The sequence below is a fragment of the Lobosporangium transversale genome (assembly GCF_002105155.1).
Source record: "Lobosporangium transversale strain NRRL 3116 chromosome Unknown BCR41scaffold_61, whole genome shotgun sequence".
NCBI lineage: Eukaryota > Fungi > Mortierellomycota > Mortierellomycetes > Mortierellales > Mortierellaceae > Lobosporangium > Lobosporangium transversale.
In genome coordinates, this window is record NW_019029039.1 from 19,682 (window position 1) to 39,285 (window position 19,604).

At 38.5% G+C, this 19,604-nt stretch overlaps 6 protein-coding genes across 6 annotated transcripts; 3 read left to right on the forward strand and 3 right to left on the reverse strand.

Annotated features, from left to right (window-relative positions):
- Window positions 1–707: 707 nt before the first annotated feature.
- Window positions 708–1,499, forward strand: BCR41DRAFT_313611 (ribosomal protein L31e-domain-containing protein; the record flags this gene model as incomplete). The annotated part of the gene is made up of 2 exons (XM_022021143.1): window positions 708–802; window positions 1,232–1,499. The coding sequence occupies 2 exons, from the start codon at window positions 708–710 to the stop codon at window positions 1,497–1,499; spliced, it is 363 nt and encodes a 120-aa protein (XP_021876240.1).
- An 830-nt stretch (window positions 1,500–2,329) lies between these two features.
- Window positions 2,330–5,020, reverse strand: BCR41DRAFT_426116 (pseudouridine synthase; the record flags this gene model as incomplete). Its single annotated transcript, XM_022030683.1, has 5 exons — window positions 4,118–5,020; window positions 3,898–4,019; window positions 3,494–3,761; window positions 3,215–3,356; window positions 2,330–3,074 (listed from the first exon to the last, which is right to left on the reverse strand). The coding sequence occupies exons 1-5, from the start codon at window positions 4,752–4,754 to the stop codon at window positions 2,330–2,332; spliced, it is 1,914 nt and encodes a 637-aa protein (XP_021876241.1). The 5' UTR covers window positions 4,755–5,020.
- A 224-nt stretch (window positions 5,021–5,244) lies between these two features.
- Window positions 5,245–9,424, forward strand: BCR41DRAFT_363193 (hypothetical protein). The gene is made up of 5 exons (XM_022025852.1): window positions 5,245–5,667; window positions 6,318–6,361; window positions 7,865–7,948; window positions 8,833–9,163; window positions 9,287–9,424. The coding sequence occupies exons 1-5, from the start codon at window positions 5,629–5,631 to the stop codon at window positions 9,383–9,385; spliced, it is 597 nt and encodes a 198-aa protein (XP_021876242.1). The 5' UTR covers window positions 5,245–5,628; the 3' UTR covers window positions 9,386–9,424.
- A 1,599-nt stretch (window positions 9,425–11,023) lies between these two features.
- On the reverse strand, window positions 11,024–12,647 carry BCR41DRAFT_328622 (20S proteasome subunit). Its single transcript, XM_022021702.1, has 6 exons — window positions 12,517–12,647; window positions 12,216–12,362; window positions 11,956–12,059; window positions 11,733–11,821; window positions 11,410–11,613; window positions 11,024–11,317 (listed from the first exon to the last, which is right to left on the reverse strand). Exons 1-6 carry the CDS (start codon window positions 12,517–12,519, stop codon window positions 11,067–11,069), a joined length of 798 nt encoding a protein of 265 aa, XP_021876243.1. The 5' UTR covers window positions 12,520–12,647; the 3' UTR covers window positions 11,024–11,066.
- A 4,625-nt stretch (window positions 12,648–17,272) lies between these two features.
- On the reverse strand, window positions 17,273–17,770 carry BCR41DRAFT_375104 (hypothetical protein; the record flags this gene model as incomplete). Its single annotated transcript, XM_022026916.1, has 1 exon — window positions 17,273–17,770. The coding sequence occupies one exon, from the start codon at window positions 17,768–17,770 to the stop codon at window positions 17,273–17,275; it is 498 nt and encodes a 165-aa protein (XP_021876244.1).
- A 373-nt stretch (window positions 17,771–18,143) lies between these two features.
- BCR41DRAFT_426120 (hypothetical protein) lies at window positions 18,144–19,546 on the forward strand. The gene is made up of 2 exons (XM_022030684.1): window positions 18,144–19,107; window positions 19,243–19,546. Exons 1-2 carry the CDS (start codon window positions 18,170–18,172, stop codon window positions 19,481–19,483), a joined length of 1,179 nt encoding a protein of 392 aa, XP_021876245.1. The 5' UTR covers window positions 18,144–18,169; the 3' UTR covers window positions 19,484–19,546.
- Window positions 19,547–19,604: the final 58 nt, after the last annotated feature.

Below are 19,604 nucleotides of genomic sequence, written 5' to 3' on the forward strand. Positions count from 1 at the left end.
TGGCGGTGGTGGTAGAAAAACACAGTTGCAACAAAAGATTGTTTGTGGTCCGAGTTCTTGTCATACAACTAGGTCTTTTTCTCCAGAGTCTTTGAAAAGGATTCGAAGACTTGATGACATGGTTCAAACTCCATTGTGTTGAAGGTTGGACTAGAGAATGTAATGACATTCTGTTCATGATTCTGATGGCACAACTGAGGCGTTCTTCTTATCCTTTTGGTGGGGTAACTTTTTTTTTTTTTTTTTTTTTTTTTTTTTAAAAAAAACCCTTTCGCGAGTCAGGTTTTGAGGTTCTTTATTTTTAAACAATGACAACATTCGGCGTAGCACAATAAAGTACCCTTAATAAAATTATCATATTTGATTCTGGACCCAATCTTTGGGGCTTGATCTTTCTCAATCAAGCTTTTTTTTTTTTTTTTTTTTTTTTTTTTTTATTATTAAAGCAAGTATGGATGCATTCAACGACTTGAAGTGTTATATATCCATCTATCAGTCCATCAATCCATTAATTAACATATCGATGATCGTTTCATCTATAATGAAGACAGAAAATATGTCTCTTCTATCTCCATTTGAGTCCATTCACTCATATGGCTGAAACTGATGGATTGATGGATTTTACGATTGGATCTCATAAGATTATAAAAAAAAAAAGGAGCATCCCATACTTACATGGACCAACCGTTCAATTTTCAATCATAGAAATGGCCAAGGAATCCAAGGGTACTAAGCGTTCTACCATCCATGATGTTGTTGCTCGCGAATATACCATTCACTTGCATAAGCACGTCCACGGCAGGTAAAGCAAAAAAAAAAAAAAAAAAAAAAAAAAAGTTCATAGTTTAATCACGGGACTTCCTTTCTTATCCAAGACCATGATTGAAGAGTTTGAATATCAACACAAATCTCAGCTGGAGTAACTTCAGACAGACATACCATACAACCCATCTCTTACCATCAAGATATCATTGGAGATAAAAAGAGCAATAATCCTCCTGGACCAATATCCTTCAAACTATGGCGTTCTTGCAATACCATTTTTTCTTCAGACAAAAAAAAAAAAAAAAAAAAAAAAAAAAAATACCTCTTGGAGGACAAAACCGGACATTGGGACTTTCAGAATATCCAAAGTGATCGAAAAAAAAAAAAAAAAAAAAAAAAAAAAAAAAAAAAAAAAAAACTGACCTGTGTATGTTTTCAAATTCTTGAAACTCTGTCAACTCTTTAGATCCTTCAAGAAGCGTGCTCCCCATGCCATCAAGGCCATTAAGGCTTTCGCCCAAAAGACTATGGGCACCTCCGATGTCCGCATTGATCCTAGTTTGAATAAGCAGGTCTGGGCCCGTGGTGTCAAGACTGTTCAGCACCGCATTCGTGTCCGTTTGTCCCGCAAGCGTAACGATGATGAGGACGCCAAGGAGAAATTGTATACCTATGTCACCTATGTTCCCGTCACCTCTTTCAAGGGTCTTGAGACTCAGGTTGTTGACGAGTAAAAAAAAAAGAAGAAACAAGAAATAAGAAACAAGAAATTCTGCCAACTTTGGATAAAAAAAAAAACAACACCCGACCTCTCTCGAAACATGCATTAAGGCACTGTGTGCGTAAATGTGTATGTGATTTTTTTCCTTTTTTTTTTCAATAAATTCTTCATCGGCTCAATTTGGTTCTTACCCAACCAACGATGTAGACGAATTAATCATGTAGGGAAGACTTTTTTTTTTCTTAAAAAAAAAAGAAGAGTTCTCTCGCATGTAAAAAAAAAAAAAAAAAACATTTGTAAATTTCTTTCAGCAGATGAATATATGATATTATTTTATATATATTATATATATATGTATATACATGACATGTGGTGATATGAGGTTGAAAAAGTTGACACATGTGATGATGATTACTACACTTATAACTTTTCGTACCCGTTTCTCTCAAGTCATGAAAGTGCTTTAAGCTTTAAAAGTCTCACTACTCGAGGAACTTTGATCACTCATGAATATCAGTAATCGATGACTTGCATAACACACCGTGATCGAGGTTGGAAGTTTAAACACTGTGAGTCACTTGCTTTGCTTTGGCGAATCATAAGATGTATAATAAGGTAAGTTGACAATGAAGCTGTGCAGTAAGTGGTTTTTGATTCAGATAGTTTTATTCAATTAGAAAACTATAAAAAAAAAAAAAAAAAAAAACTAGTTATGATATATAATAAAAATAAAAATAAAATAAAAATAAAAATAAAAATAAAAATAAAAAATAAAATGAAATAAAATAAAATAAAATAAAATAAAATAAAAAATAGCGGAGCAAATTGCTTTTAATGTTTCATTTATTGTATTTGTGTGGCACCTTGCTCCTCTTCCTCCTTCATCTCCGGAGGTGGCGCATTATTTTCTGTCGGACCTGTTTCTAACACTTCGTTGGGCTCTGTGTCAGCTGTAAGACTTCCTCTAGCCCACTCAGGTAACTCTGTCTCAAATGACCAATCCTTAGTCTGATATCTCCACGCATGAAGAAACATTATCCTTTTTTCTGGCTCTGGGTCTGCTCTTGAAGCAAGTCCGCAAATGCTACAAAACTCTCCCTGAAAATGATTGATACTATCATCGTTCTTCTGGCCTATACTAAGGTTGGATGATAATGATACTGATGGTGATGGTGATGGTGATGGTGATGGCGATGGCGATAATGATGATGACAATGATGACGATGCCGACGACGCCGCTAATGCAATATCAAACTCGTCATCCATCTCACCTCTCTCCAATAATCTCTTGACAAGTTCCTTTTCTACATCCTCAGTAATACCGCCTTTACCATTCAAGCTACCCCAAATATCTGTGTTCTGGTACAGAGGGTCGTTTGTGATCGGATAGCCAAGCCATTGGAGGTGCACGCGGATCTGATGAGTCCTCCCTGTAACAGGACGAGCCATCACAATCGATGTATCTGACTCAGCGTCGTACCGTAGCCGTTCAAAAACAGTCGAACATGCCTTACCCTCAGGATGAACCGTATTGAGTGTCAACTTGAAACATGCTACGTGAATCGGCTCATGACATTCTATTATTCCGCTAATGAAGGTTGGGATAGGGAGTAAATGAAGAAGGAAAAGTACTACCATATTTAATACTTGATTTTTTTTTTTTAAAAAAAAAAAAAAAAAAAAAAAAAAAAAAAAAAACACATCGGGTATGACATAGGATTGACTAACCTTGGGAACTGCCCTTTGACTTTACAAACATACTCCTTTTTGATTTCGCATTTCTGCATCATAAGCTCAAACTCTCGAGCCTTCTTTACTGAAAGTGCCATGATCATGAGTCCTGATGTGAGACGATCCAAACGATTAACCGCTATTCCAAAAACAAGAAGTTAAATATAAAAAAAAAAAAAAAAAAAAAAGTTTCCTCCGAATGTGAATAGCCTTCATTTTAACCAATTCCAGAGCTCTCCCTCGATAAAACCTTTTGAACATAGCAATATAACCTACGGTACAAGTCCTTGTATCCATGTTCTTTCATCAGAATATGAAGCACTGTATTGTGTCGATAGCGTCCACTAGGATGGACAGGTATACTACTAGGCTTGTCTACGATAATGACCCCATCTTCCTCACGCACGACCTTGACAGGGATATTGGCAACGGGTGGTTCATGGCGATGAATATCGTGTGCAACAATGTCGCTGTTCCGAATGATATAGTCCTTGGTCACTGGCTCTCCATTGATTTTAATACGCCCATCCTTGATCGCCCGTTCCTGGAAGCAACAATGTCAGAGAGGGTTTGGACAAGAAAATTAGTTAGTTATCAAAACGTCTTGATAAGATCAATCCTTTTTTTTTTTTTTTTTTTTTTTTTATAAAAAAAAAAAAAAAATTACATATACACATTACATAAAAATCGTTGTCCCTGTCCCTGAATTCTGTGTTGAAGACTTCAATGAGTGGGCGGCCCAACCATCGCCCTTTAGCAAACGTTTGGTACTTGAAGAAGTATGGCTTGATCTTTCGAAGGTCTGTAGAGTATTTCAGTAATGGTGCATTAGTGTCCTCTGTACTAGCGAAAGGGTGAAGGCAGTTGTTCCTCGATTTTTTTTTTTTGGTTTTCACTTGCCGTTTTCAAAGTAATAGTGAGCGCTCTTGAGATCGTCTTCTATACTGACTAAGTCGAGTCGCTTCTTTTGCTTCTTGGGCTGCTGCTCGCTTCCATAGTGACCATGTTTTGATTCTTTAGGTCTCTTAGAGCCGAGATGGATGGCTCCTGCTGTTTGATCTTCCCCTTTGGGCGCTTCCGGCTCGCCTGTGTTTTCTAGTATGGCCGTTGCTGGTACTGTTGATGTTTCCTCTACCTTGGAGATCTGCTCTATGGGCAAAGACTTTGACCCTGGTTCTGAGAGCTCGTTATTTGAAGGAGCCAATCCAGAAGTGGTTGATGATTTTAATTCTGACGATTCCTCCTGAATAAGAACAGCACTTGATTCTATTTCCTTTTGGGTCGTATGACAACCGGTGTCCGAGACTATTTTGTCCATGAGTTTGAATGTGGCCAAAGAAACATTATGCATGTACTGGCAACTGATCTTTGCCACCAGATCTCTGGCCGATGTGTCACGTGCTAAGGACATCCAAACGATATTTCTTTGGCACAATTTGTTCCCACTTGGTTGCTGTTGTTGTTGGTATTGTTGTTGTCGCTGCAGTTGACAAAGCCCCCGCCACCACACAGGACGAGATGAGCAGGGATGCAGCATTTTACATAAAGCGATGATAAAGAAACAAGAGAAATAAGCGGATCGGAGAGGAAGAGGAAGAGGGAGACAATAGCATTGACCTAACTTTGTGAATAAAAAGAAAGCAGGTAGTGGGGGAGGAATCTGACTTTGTAAATAGTAAAATGTAAGGCAATAGCAAACGCTGTGTTGTGCTCCGAGGGATGGTTGATAGAACAATTGAGGATGCAAGAGAGGATAGCAAGTGGCAAGTGGCAAAGCACGGTGATGAGGAGTGTTAGATAATTGTAGTTGGACATTTATACACATTTATGTTTTGTAATGGGGGCTTGCACACAAAGAGTGTGTGCATCTTGACATAAAACCATGATCTATTCAGAGTTACATTCGCATATCATGTCATTACATTGACATGCCATTGGCAGCAGTGCATGCGTCCAAATGTCCAATTGCGCATACGTCTTCCTACTCCTGCAACGCCCAATGCAAAAAAAGACAAAGCTCTTCTTAACCACATTTGACCCTTATCCAATTGTCTTCTACTCTCCTAAACTCTTCATACTCCTTCCTCTTTCTTCCTCTTTCTTCCTCTTTCTTCCTCTTTCTTCCTCTTTCTTCCTTTTTTGATTCCTTTTTTGATTCCTCCCTCATCATCATTGCATCGGTACAATACACATACGCATTCCCACTTTTATTACTTTACATTTACACATTCATACATATTACACTACTTGTCATTCATTACTTTATTATTTCTCATTTACATTCTCATTATTCATTACTTTGTTTTCTTCATTCGTTTCTTCACACGTCCATACTGCTTTCTCTTCTTCTCCTTCACTCTTCTTTTCTTTTCTTTTATATATTTTTTTTTCTTTAAAGATCTCATTTCCCAATGGGTTGCTGTGGAAGCAAACAGACTGAAGACGAGCGGGTTAGTATAAAGATCCCAATTCTACTACCGATACAATCCATATTCTCATCTATGCTACCAATGTCAATATCACTATCGATATCAATTCCCAATATCGATAAAGTTTCTATATATCGATAGTAATAATGAAAACAAAATGACAACAGCATTTCTCGCGCGGACTCGTGAATTATCAAGACAACGCATCTCCACCCATTGACAGTGGACGATCTAATCATTTACTTGCGCTAAGAGCAAGCACGGACAACACACTAGAGAGAAATATGAATTGCTTCAAGAAAAGAGAACCCCCCCTCATTCAGACCACATATTACTCAAAAGCACAGCATTGACTGGCAGATACAAAACCAAAGAGAGAGAATGTTTTTTTTTTTTTTTTTTTTTTTTTTTAATGCTGTTGCTCTAACCAGCTAAACTGATGCTTAATGAATTTCGCCCAATTTAATTACAAAATTTCACCATAATGCCAACAATTGGCGAAGACTCTCTTGCATGAGCACAGAATGTTGTTTTGTTATTCCTACTACTCCCTTCATCAACATACAATTGCATTGTACTCCGTCTTTTTTTTTTTTTTTTTTTTTTAACATCCCTCTTCTTTACTGACTTATTTTTATTTTTATTTACTTCTGTGCTGTTGTTGATGTTAGGAGGAGCGAGCAAAGATTCTAGTGAAGAGCCAAGGTCCATATGGGTAAGTTTATACACATCTTTGATCTATCCAAAGAGCACAATGCACTCTATTGCATTCTCTGTGCCTCTTGTATCACTACAAACCATTCCTCTTTTTTTTTTTTTTTTTTTGTTTTTTGTTGGGCACAGATGAAAAAAAAAAAAAAAAAAAAAAAAAAAAATGCTTCACAATCAGATTATGACGACAAAGGAGAGGGGTTTTCAATCCTCCTAAAATTTCAACTCCACCCTGAAATTGTATAAACATACGAAAACAAATTACAAAAAAACAAAAAACGAACCAAGCCCAATAGAATGAATGCAAAGCATTGGGCAGTTGGATGTTTTGTTTTTAATGCTCTCGTTTTTCTTTATTATTATTACTACTACTGTTATTATTATTATTATTATTATTATTATTATTATTATTTTTATTTTTCGTGGAATGAATCCTTTGGCTCCATGATAAAATGTGTTACTGTTCTTGCGAACGACATTGGTACTTTAGTCCTCGATGACCATCATTACGATGTTATTATTATTATATATATTATTATTACTTTCGTGTTTTTGCTCGCTCTTTTTTTTCCTTTCAAGCCCCTCCTCCCCCCTTTTTTTTCATAAAAATTATGCAAACTATAGGACATCCGTTAGGAATCGAGGGATGAAAAGAAGGAGAGGATGCTGTTATTTCAGTACCAATGAAGCATTGATCTTATGCGGAACCATCCATTCATTTGCTTTTTTTATTTGGCGGGAAGGAGAAAAAAAAAAAAAAAAAAAAATGAACAACAGCATGATGGGTCATATCCTTTTACTCTTTGTTTTTGGAGGGAAAAAATAAAAATAAAAATAAAAAAGGAGACTTTGGGACGTCATGTTATTTTATTAAAAAGAAATTAGGAAAGTGTCCTTGGTTCAGTCAGGATATATTTATTTTAAACGTCTGTACTTTCTGTTCATTCCATTGTTGTTTACAGTAATCTCATTTCTGTTTTCTTGGCAAGAGATCGAAAGAAGACAGGGTACTTGGTGAATAGCTGCGCCAGTTGTTGTCTTTATTTGATTCGTGTATTTGCTAGACCATATGAGGAAGGATGTGGAGGGAGAAGTGGCAACGGATGGCAATCAGAAATGGACTGTTTGCCCTGAGCGCAATGTTTTTTTTTTTTTTTTTTTTTTTTTTGTAATTAAACAAACGATTGCGTGTATATGATTGTGTTTAGTGTAAAAAAAAAAAAAAAAGAAAGAAATAAAAAGAAGGCTCTGGGCGATGCAATGCGATGCGATGCGGTGGTTGAACATCAACAATGGCATTTCAACGCATTAATTGGTACGCAACACAATTTTTTTTTATTCTTCAGTTGGATGATCAGGGCACAACGCTGTTCGGGCACCCCTACCCCTAGTCTCCTAGTCCTTTTGTTTTTATTTACTTTGTCGAGAATGAATAACTGACATTGACCCTATTTCGTATTTGTTGCTTTTACTTTGTAATGTTTTGACCTCTCATCCTTCTTTATAGAGCATGCCCGATGGTGCCTCCAAACTATACCGAGCAAGATCGAGTACGAGATTCATTCCAAAAGATTGTCGAAAGGACAGCTGGGTAAGTAGAATCTCTCCCCAAGAGATGTGATATCCGACCAAACATTCTGCAATACCAATGCGCACTTCTTGCACATTCATCCATTTTTCTTTTTTTTTAAACCTTCAAATAACGGAAGTATGTACAGTATATATTATACATGTACATGCCAACAGTACATTCACAACACAACATCACAACTATGGTGTGCATGTCATCGAAATGTTTTACAGTACGCGCGCGTTTCTTTCTTTGATCCTCCTATTTTCGTTTTACATTTCTTTCGCTCATGCAAGCATTATGGCAAGCATATGCAAATTGGTGGTGTTGAGAGCATTTTACCAACAGTATTTTGACAAAAAAAAAAAAAAAAAAAAAAAAAAAAGAGTCGGTCACCTCCCATTTCATAGTTCAGGTACACTGACCAGTCTTGAGTTATCAATGCACGCAACATCCTGTTTCTTTTTCTTCTGATTGCTATCATGCCTCCCCTCTCCCCCTCTCCCCTAACTCAAGGCATATGAACACGAGCATTGTCTTTAAATCTACGCCGTAGTTGTGCGGCTGTTCTGATTGGTCTCTCTATTTAGGACTGTGTGGAAGAGAGGGAAAGGGCCAAACGCGTCTTTGTGTCTGCCTATGTGTTTCAGATACTGGTATTTACACTTGGCCTTTTGGCCCCGACATTATGTAGTGTTGGCGCTGCTGCATTACTGCCCTGATAGCTGGTTTATTCATGCAATTAGCGGCTGCTAATCTGAAAATCTGCAACTATCGCTAAAGAAAAAACTTTTATGACGAAAGAGTCAAAGTGCTCATAGTTCTATACTTTCATTTGTCCACTAACACGAGAAAGAACTTTTTTTTTTTTTTTCTTTTCTATTCTTTTCTTTATTTTTGATCAGAAATCTTATTGATATCCCATCAACGCTTCAAGTTGAAAGACTACAACAGCAAGAAGCCTTGAATCGCTCGAACGAATATATGTCTGCGCTCAACACTGTCAAGCTACCACAACAGACCATTCGCAAGCTATACAATATGACTTCCGTCAAGGGATCGGGCACAGATATGCCTGCACTCAACGATGCTCTTGAGACAGCTGTAGGGACAAATGATGGGGCCGCACTCAATACCAAAGAAAGGATCTCCACATCGTCTGGAAACTCGATCAAGGCGCCTTCGGTGCGCGAGGTTCTTGCAGAAAAGACGGTCGATTCAAAGACAGTTGGCTGGGTACTGCCTTATTATTATTATTTTTTTTTTGAAAGAAGAAAAAAAAAAAAATTAAATGAAATGAATGACAAATTAATAGAAGACTAACCATCCTTGTTCGTTGCTTACAAAATTGATTCCTAGATGGCGAACGTGATGGGCGAGTTACACCAGGCTACAGAATCAATTGATGTCGAGGATGTTGGGGACCTTATTGTTACTTTGTCACCACCCAGGGCTTGAAGGTCCCCTTTTTGATTATTATTTTTTTTTTTTTTTTTTTTGATATGACCCGCGTTTCTTTTCTATTTTCACCATTCACATTTCACATCATCATTGCACTTTCTATACTTTATCTTTTCTTCTTTTTTTTTTTTAAAAAAAAAAAAAAAACAAAAACAAACAAACAAAAAAAAAAAAAAAAAAAAAAAAAAAAACATATTCTTCCATGAGTCAACACTTGTTTCTATCTATCAAGTCAACCTTAGCTACTCCACCAGGTTCTTTACGAAATATCCTCTCATGACAAAGTTCTTCATCCATTTTATTTTTATTTTTATTTTTCTGTGTACATACCATTCTTTACATTTTCTTCCATACTTCATTTTTTTTATTTATTTATTTTTTTTTTTTATTTTTTTTATTTTTATCATCCTGGTCTCTTTTCTTTCGAAGAGAAGCCATGATTTTCACGTTTATGACCCATGCCTCTCATCCTACTATATTTTACTTGAATATTTTTTGCAAAATCCCCATGAAATGAACTATGGAGATATAACAATAGAAATGAAAAATAAATATTTTTTTGAAAAAAAAAAAAAAAAAAAAAAAAAATTATACTACGAGGCAAAAAATGAATCTGTCAAGTTGATTTATACTAAAAAACGTAAAAAACGTAAAAAACGTTACTCTCAAGCACTAACGTTACATGTCCAAAATAATGATAAAGAAAGACGAAGGAAGTGGAAGTGGAAGTGGTAACGTTTCACCAACTTTTATGCATACTACATAAAGCCCCTCCTTCACTGATCATAATATTTCGTGTTCAGCATTCAGACTCTCTCTCTCTCTCTCTCTCTTTCCTTCAACTTGGACAGCCATATCAAAATGATGTCGTAGTTCTTTTCAAATGCTCCTTGGAAAGGAAACCGGCTGGAGAAGCAAAGTTTCTGCACCGCGTTTCAAGATGCGTCTGCAAGTAGATGACATTAAGAGGGTATAATATCGAATGTTGGAGTTGAGACAGAGAGAGTCCAAGGCAAGATACCTTAGCAAGTCTGGATAGCTTATCTCGCTTTGAGTCCGAGGCCGATCATCAGCAGCGCATGCAATCAAAAGACTTGATGTGGATGATGGACCATTGAGTGCCTCAGTAGCGTTGTGAGCTATGATCAAAGTTTCTTTCTTTCATAATGAAGGCATGCTATCCGGGACTAGAAAAATCTTTTTAAAAAAAATTTTCGTAGGGTCAAAGGGACGTAGTGCAGGATAAGCACGTGTGTCTTGGTGGAGAAGACTTGTTTCGTTGTCCCCAAGACGTTCTCTAATATTGCAGCTCAAGCTTCTTATACAGAAAGACAATGGTTAAGGCAACCATACAAGTCATTTGACATTCATGAATAAAAAAAGAAAAAAGAAAAAAGAAAAATGGGCCGCTTAGTTCCCTATCCTCATAAAAACCCCACTCCATTGCATCAAAAACGTCTCCTCGTGCGTTTATATGCATTCAGAAGCGAACTTCTTTTTTTTTTTTTTTTTTTTTTTTTTTTTTATTTGTTTATTCGCGACCGTCATGCAGAGAGTAAGAGTTGAATATTGTATTTGAGGTTGCGTGTTTATTCTTTCTTTTCTTTTTTTTTTTTTTTTTTTTTTTTTTTTTTAGCTTTATCTTTATCTTTATCTTTATCTTTATCTTCTTTTTCTTTTACTCGGTATCCATGGCTTCTCCCTGTGGAAGATCCTCTGAAGCAGCAGCAGTAGGAGCATCTCCTGACGTCGGAGCGCCGGCTTCTAATTGATTAAGATATGTCCTCAATCGCTCTTCCTCGATTAATTCCCAATCATGATCCTTTCCTACGACACCAATAGCGCAGTTTTTGAGGTTCAATTCCTTGTCCTGCTGAAGAGTTTCACGTAATGCATGCAATCCGTGCATAATGAGAGCATCCAGATCAGCTAATTGAAAAAAAAAAAAAAAAAAAAAATACAAAATTAGCCGATATTATAAACAAAGAGAATATTATCTTCAAAGTGTTATTTGACTTTACCAGTTTCAAAATCATTTGCAAATTTCTCGAGATATGTTTTTGCGCTCTGGCTCTTGGCGCCGATAGCAATAGCATAGTATTCAAGGCAATTGGCGTTGGGCAGGCACTCGTACAAGTGAGGACCCGTGCCCTCGTCGTAGCTTCCTACCAACAATCCTACACCATATGGGCGACGGCCATAATTTTGGGTGTTGATCTGTGCCTCTGTGAAAACAACAATATATCAAAGTGAGAACAAAAGTAAACGCATTAGATCCTTTGGCTAGAAGAAGAAGAAAAAAATAAAAAATAAAGAGCACTGCTCCAAAGAATGAAAGACGTACTATCGCCGATCAAGGATACGAGTCTGCTGCCAGGCATGGGACGATCATACATCATCTTTGACTTCATACACTCGGTTCTCATGAAATTGCTATGGTTCAAAATATCATTCTGCGTTAATACGTCCCTTCTTTTCAAAAACCATCCATGAATCCTGAAAGCAATAAAAATAAAAAATAAAAAATAAAAATAAAATAAAATAAAAACTTTTTTTTTTTTTCCTACCTCAAAACACGAGCATCTGAGACAAGGCCCGCAATGGCAATTCCGACATGACTATCAATCCTGAACAACTTTTGTTGATGCGATGCAAGTTCGCCAGAAGAACGCTATTATTGTTGTCATTATAAGAAATATACATAAATATTTTAAGTCTTCCATCTATATCTAACCCAAAGCTCGCACCTTAATATTTCTTTTTTTTTAAAAAAAATAAAAATAAAAATAAAAATAAAAATAAAAACTCAAGAGCAATAAATAATTACCTTCAAAGCCAACAGGACGACATGGGTTTTCGAACGCAATCCAACAGAAGCTGATCCCTGCTTGACAGCTTCGAGTGCGTATTCAATTTGGTGCAGACGACCTTGTGGGGACCAGGTTGAAATATCGTTATCGTATTGATTGCGGAACTAACACATGGCGCGTAAAGAAACCGAGAGAACTGGAACGTTAGCCATGGAAGACATTGAAAAAAGCAATTTGTTTATTATTAAGGCCCAAAGTTGCCGGTATAGTTTTTTTTTTTTTTTTTTTTTTGTATCGATGGGCGCAGTGGGTTCATACCATGTTGGCTGTCTATCTGTACGTTGAAGGGTCGAAAGGATGTAATAATACAAAAAAGGCGAATGAATGCGTTTGACTGACTTAATGAAATGAGAATGAGAATAAGAGAGGAGACAACACGTCAAAAAGGGACGCGCGTTGCGTTGCGCGAGCGAGCGAGGGTGTAGGGTTTTAGCAGTCAAATCATGTGGAATCAAGGCGAATTGTGCCTTAGCTACGTCACACACCCAAGCCACGAGCCCCAAATGATCCTTGCTTCGTTCTCTCCCTGGAGCTTGTTTGCGGGTCAGAGTTACTTCGCTTGCGTCCCTTTTTATTTGATTTCATTTCATCTAGAGATATTCTCCCTTCTCGTCAACAGGCTAGAGCCACTGAGGCCTCCCTTGATGGCTCAAATAGTCGCTAACAAAGTGGCAGATATTCTGGTTCGCTATAACGTCGTGGTGCGTGCCTCGTGTCAGCTCGCTATGTATCATAGTCGGATGAAGGTTACTGAATGCTCAAGCCATCAAATATATATATATATATGCCTTTTCTGGCATTTCTTAGTTTTTGCTTCTTCTCCTTGTTGACTTTATACCTAGTGCGGATGAAGACGTATTCATGCTGAAGGCTTTCATGGGTAATGAGTGGCTAGTCAGGCTCCCAGAAGATGAAGCAGGTCCCTTACCAAGCCCCTCCTAATTTCTTCGAGGCCTTGCGTAAGGGAATGGGTGTCTAGATTTGATAAACAAATAGAAGCAATAGAACTTGAAAGCTATTTGCCCTGTACATTTTTTAATTGGCCATTACTATCAGACATTTATAACTGCACCATTGTGTCAAGTTGCCAGAATCTAAAATAAAGTTAGCATCTGATTAATAGCTCTAAGAGGAAAAATAGAAAAATATCTCCTCCATCTAAACACTTGGTGACTCCAAAATCCTTTTCAGGCCCCAACGGTGAAATGGTAATGCTGTAATCATTCTTCGACACAATACTAAGTAGTCTGAGTTGAACACTGTTAATTCCTAAAGCCGTAAGCACGCCTTGAATGTCATAGACAGGGGATCGCCTTCTTAAGGTATGTCTTCAGATGGCCTCTATGGTTTCGTATACTAGCATATCATTGTCCCTTGATACGGCAATGTCACTGAGCCCATAGTCGAGTGCTTTCTCCACGTCAGTCTCAATCGGGTAGGGTTTTATGCTCCAATTTCTATTTACCATATAATTTGCAAAGTCCCTTCGCCCTCCAGACGCCAATAGAAGAATTTCCTCAGATTCTTCTCAACGGCCCTGGAATGCTGCTTTTACACCCAGAGATCGCTTTCGACGCGTCCCTTCAGGCTTTTAATGCCTTCTTTGACGACGCTCAAGGTTTTCGCACGAACGTCCTTACGAAAAACTAGAGTTTTAGTCATTTTGATGGGGATAGGCCGCCCAAGTAGAGGATCAGGTTTTGAGGACTTCTAAGCGTTTAATTTTGGTTTTCGAGAATAAGTTGTGCGGCATCCAAGGTATAAAGTGAATAGGCATAACGAATAAATGCGAAGAAGGCTCCGAGCACATAGACGCGATATATATTCGAGCTGAGAGGCTCGGCAGATCCACATCTAGCAACGGGATCGTGCCCTTGTTTTGGTCAGGAAAGCCGCAGGCAATCTCCATATTGATAATGAGGATTGTATTGCAGCAGACGGATTATGGTTCTAATGAGAGAGTAAGGGCAAGCGGAAATGGGAGAACAGTCTTTTCTTTTTCGTGTCATATAGTCGATAACAAATATTTTTGTATATAGCAATCAATTTTTTTTTTTGTTTTCGCTTTTTTATGATTATCGGCCAAACAAAGTATAAGAACCAAACGAAATAATAATATTTATCTACTACCCGGAACGGGTAAGCATCCGGTGTTTTTGCCAGTACATGTGCCTTGTGGCATGTGCTCTACCAAGCTACATGTAGCATGTTTTGCGTTCTGTCGACTTAGTTGTTTGAGGAACTTTAAAACAAAAATAAGAAAAATATTGTGCTGTTACACCAACTCAAATAAATGCTTCTTTGCATTAAAAAAGCACTGGCTTTGCTCCTTGATTTTCCATTCCTGCATCTCAGTTGACGATTCCCGCCACGATATAGCCTATAAATAAATGGCGAGGATTTCCGGCCCCAGCATACTTCCCCTTTCGTCCTCCAAAGTAATAAAAAACGCCAAGGTATAATCTATACCAGTGCTGTAGGATATTCCATGTCTCTCATTGTTAGGGAATGTACAGAAAACAAAGACACACTTCAATTGCTTGTTCAATGGCTTGGCGCGTGTACACAACACAGCTGACGGTGATTGACGGAAACCAACACCAACAAAAATATGCTTACGCGCAAAGCAAATAACTATCCCCTAACTTTACTGGCGTAGCAGCATTGTTTGCCGTGATACATAACACTTGCCAATGCAGCAAGACGGCGTGTGCAGATAGCAAAGGAGCACTTCTATTATTTGATCAGATACCAAACCAATGGTTTGCTCCCATTTACTTCAATCAGTGGTATCTCTACATCTTCGTTACCTGAGCCATCGTTTCATTGCTTTACATCGGCTCACTTGGAAGAGACTGGGAAAAGAACGAAAGGAAGCAACTGCTTAGTTGTCAGGACACAATAATGATAAAATGATGGGCGCGTGGAAGAACCTGAGCATAACGCAACAGATCTATAGAATATAGTTCGTAAGTAGGCTTGTCCCCAAGCTTGAACAAAATCAGTCTACAGTCGTCCCTCAGTAATTCGCGAATTACTGAGGGAACTGGTCTGTTTTTATTCACTTCAATTCAATTTCAATTATATTGGTGGGCGCTCCTTTATTCTTTTTTTTTTTCTTTTTTTGAATTTTTCATTTTTTTTTAAACAGCCACCCTTTGTATTTTTCACTATTCTGCATACAAAACACACAAAAAAAAAATAAATAAATAAATATATTTATTATAAAATATGATTATTCTTTACTGCTTGAATCTCCATCAAGACAGGCCCTCAGTCTGCTCAATAAACTTGGGTTTCTTCTGTGTTCGGTCTCTTCATTTCGTATTGCACGTCTATCCATGAAAGCCTCAATGTGGTCATACAATTTATCGAGTTCTTCTCTCTCTTCTTTACCCTGTGGCCTTGTTAGGATATCTTTGGTAAGCTCAAAAAAGTCGCGCGATAGACCGAGGACAACTGTAGGATCCTTTTTTTTGCATGGGCTAGTCTCTGGCGAGGAGTACCCATCATGGGGAACCTTCTGGATTGTACGGTTACGCAGGACAGTGCAAACCATTGAAGGCGAATATTCTTGCCTTAGTGCTGGACTAAAGTCTGCATCAAGATCTTCGGCATCTTCAACCTCCTCCTCGTCAATAAAATCGCTATCCTGGTATTGACGAAATATAGTACTGAATTTGGGATTGGCGATCGTCATCATTGCACAATTAGTAATAGATTGTGTAGGACCTTCGGCATGGCACATTGTGAGATAATTGAGGATTGTGAAGTCTTTTTGGTAATTGATGACATCTGTCAATTTTTCGTATTTTTTGATCAAATCATCTTGAAGTTCCTTTAATCTATTGTCAACGGTATCCATCCCGAGAGCCCTAAGTTGCCTATTCACATCGTCAGGCAGCGTCGGAACATTGGCAAAGCAATGGCGAATACAAGCAGGGGTAACAGTATTCCATGCCCTCACCAAGCATTCCCAGAGAGAGGCATAGTTAGCTGTAGCTGTTGATGATTGGAGATTCTCGCGAACTCGAGCTACTGTCTCAAGCATCTCTTGGCTGTAGTGAACCTTGAATGAACGAATAACACCTGCATCCATAGGTTGAGTGATAGATGTTGTGCCTGGAGGAAGTCGTACTAATGTAATATTACTAAGGCCAGCTTCCTCTCCTCCACAATGTCCTGGTACACTGTCTATGAGTAGTGCAATTTTGCGTCCCTGCCTTTGCATATCCTCATCCAAGTCCTGAAGCCATCCATCAAACAGAGGTTTGGTCATGTAGCCGGAACAGTGTGTATTTGAATCGATTTTGCGTTGAGTGTCTTCTTTTAAACCTTTGGGCTTATGTTTTGATAGCACAAATAGCTTGCGTTTGTCAGTTCCTGTGGAGTTGCTGCAAATAAGGATTGACACACGAGCTGCACGAATAATTTTTGTTCCCTGTACAGCGCCTGCTGCTAGGGTTCTTGCTGACAATGCTCTAAGATAAAGGCCAGTCTCGTCGCAGTTATAGATGTCCTCTGGGTGGAATGTAGAGAGCGACTTCTTTATCTCCTCCATCCGAGCCTTACAAGATTCCATATCGACACCTCCACTTTCTCCATGTCCAATCTTTGATGAAATTCCTGATCGTGTCTTGAATCCCATCCTTTCGAAAAGGCAAACGATTCGGGTATCTCAGTCTCCTTATAATAGTCCTTCATGATGCTCCACAGTATAGCTCCTATTCCTCTTAGTCGAGCCTCTGTTACAATGATCTTGAGTCTCCTTTGTTCTTCAAACCACTTTAGCAGCGCTTCTTCAACGGCCTCCATGGTCCTTGAGCTAGTTCGAGTAATAGCCTTAGCAGCTTCCTCAGACTTTCCATCTTTCATACTCAATAAAGAATCTCTTTTATTCCAAATCCCACTGGCAGTGAAAATGTTGATGCCAAGTCGTCGAGCAATAGAAGATACTGGGGTTTTGGGGTCAATATCCTTGGCTTTTATCACTTCATTGATAAATTTTATTTTGTCATAGTGTGATGGAGTTATATGTGTTGCCTTTGGAGCTGCCTTTCGCGACTTGTCCACGCTTATTTCTTATAGGCTTGGCAGATTTCTGGTTTAGTTTTCCTGCTTCAGCTGAATTTGGAGCTGAATTTTCTTTTTCACACGCAGACTCACACGCAGACTTTGATGGTCGAACTGGAGTAGCTTGACTTAATCGCTCAATACGGACCCAGTCCCATTGACTACTGGGTACTTGTGCCACACTCTGCTGGGACTGAGGGGAGGAAGCTGACAAACTCATAGAATGAAGAACACTTGGGCTGAAGGCAGTTGTTACATTCTTTGAAGGTCTTCCTCTTCTCCTTGGTTGACTTGATTGCAAATTGGATAGACTTGAGTCTATAGGAGATAGCTGGCTTGACTGCAGAGGCAGAGGAGACAATTGACTCGAAAGCCCAATAGGGGACGAAGAAGCGGCCATATGTTGAGCTATGGGTATATTGGGAATAGCGGTCGCCATGATAATAGGTGAGTGTGAGAAAAGTCTTTTTTTTTTATTTTTTTATTTTTTTGGAAATTTCAAAAAAAAGAAAAAAAAAGAATAAAGGAGCCCATCAATATAATTGAAATTGAATTGAAGTGAATAAAAACAGACCAGTTCCCTCAGTAATTCGCGAATTACTGAGGGACGACTGTACATCACAGCAAATATTGCTCGGATAACATGCCGGCTATTTTTTTTTTTTTTTTTTTTTTTTTTTGTTATAGCTATTGTTTTTGAATAAACTATGCAATGTATATAATGAGATCATGTGACAATGTCAAGAATTAGTGGCGCAACCAACCAAGGCCATTCATTGTGATGTAGATCCTTTGAGCATCTCCCTCCGTTACCATTGCGTGTGCGAAAATTTCATCCATGAGTGATCGACCACCATCAAAAGCACAAGGAGGGAATGAGAAAGATACTCCTAGTAGCTCTAGTAGTACGCTCAAGGACTCAGGCACTTCATCATTTATGTCTCAGTTCTACACACCCATGAACCCAACTTATATTACATCACAATCCCAGACATCTGCATCTCAAGCACAGCCATCGCATGCTACTTATACACAGCAAACAACGCATTCACAATATACACAGTACCAGCCAAGCCCCGCTGCGGCTGTCACAACAGTACAGCCTAACTCTAATACTTCTTTAATGGGTGCAGGGGCAGCCTTAATCTTGGCCAATTTAACTACGCTTCCTGGCTTCCTCTCGGAAGCTGCGATCCAAGAGGCGCGTCAAGAGTATTTGGGGCAACAACAGTTTGGCCATAACTCAGCACAAGCAATCCATTCGCACCCTTCTCCTCACTCCTCTCACCTGCCATTGTCTTCCTCCTCCTCTCATCCCTACTCTAATCCTCAATCGTATCATTACCAACCTTCTACATCCACCGGAAATCCCTCAACAGATCCGCATACTGCTATTGACTCCTTGCTGAAGGAACTTCAGCAATCACAATCCACGTCTTCTAATACATCATCTCCATCATCAGCATCACCAGTACCACATACAATATCACCACTAAACCTACAGCCACAGCCATCACAATCGTCCCAACCACTTGAATCCACTTCTGCAGCTGCTGCACCTGTGACTTTAGAAGACTTCAGTACTGGAAAGATCACGCCACAGCTCCTGAAAGCTTTAGCCAGCGTCGCTGAGGCAGATACCCAACAAGGAGGCCTGCTTTTAGACGAGATTAAGCGATTAAAAGAAAAGCAGCTGAATATTGAACGGTCATTGCATAAGGATCGACAAGCTTTATTAGAAAAGCATAAAAAAGAGCTAGTTAGGCTACAAGCAAAGTAAATGAAAATCTTATTTGCCGGAAGAGTGAACTTTTTTTTTTTTTTTTTCCTTTTTTACGTTTTACTCTCTCTTGCTTACTGCTTTTTTTTTCTTTTTTTTTTAAAAAAAAAAAAAAAAAAAAAAAAAAATAGCGAGATAATGGGTATAAATATCAAACATGAATTACAGCAAACGAAGATGAACCATAGTGAAGAGCTGAAGCAATTTGACAAGAATGTGATCCGGACATTGGACAAGGAGATCAAGCGCGTGCAAGAATCGCTAGCCAAGTCCAAAGTTCCTATGATGGTGTGTACGACTGATCCTGTCAAGATTGCTGCGCAGATCCGAGTATTACGGCTACTTGAGGACATGCTGTTGCAGACAGAGTAAAAAAGAGCAAAATAAATATATTTGATGGTACCCAATAACCCCCATTCAAAGGCATAGTGTGCTAAGGTCACTTAATAAATTGTGTTGCAATTGAGTGGGCTGGATCGTGTGTTTGTTTGAC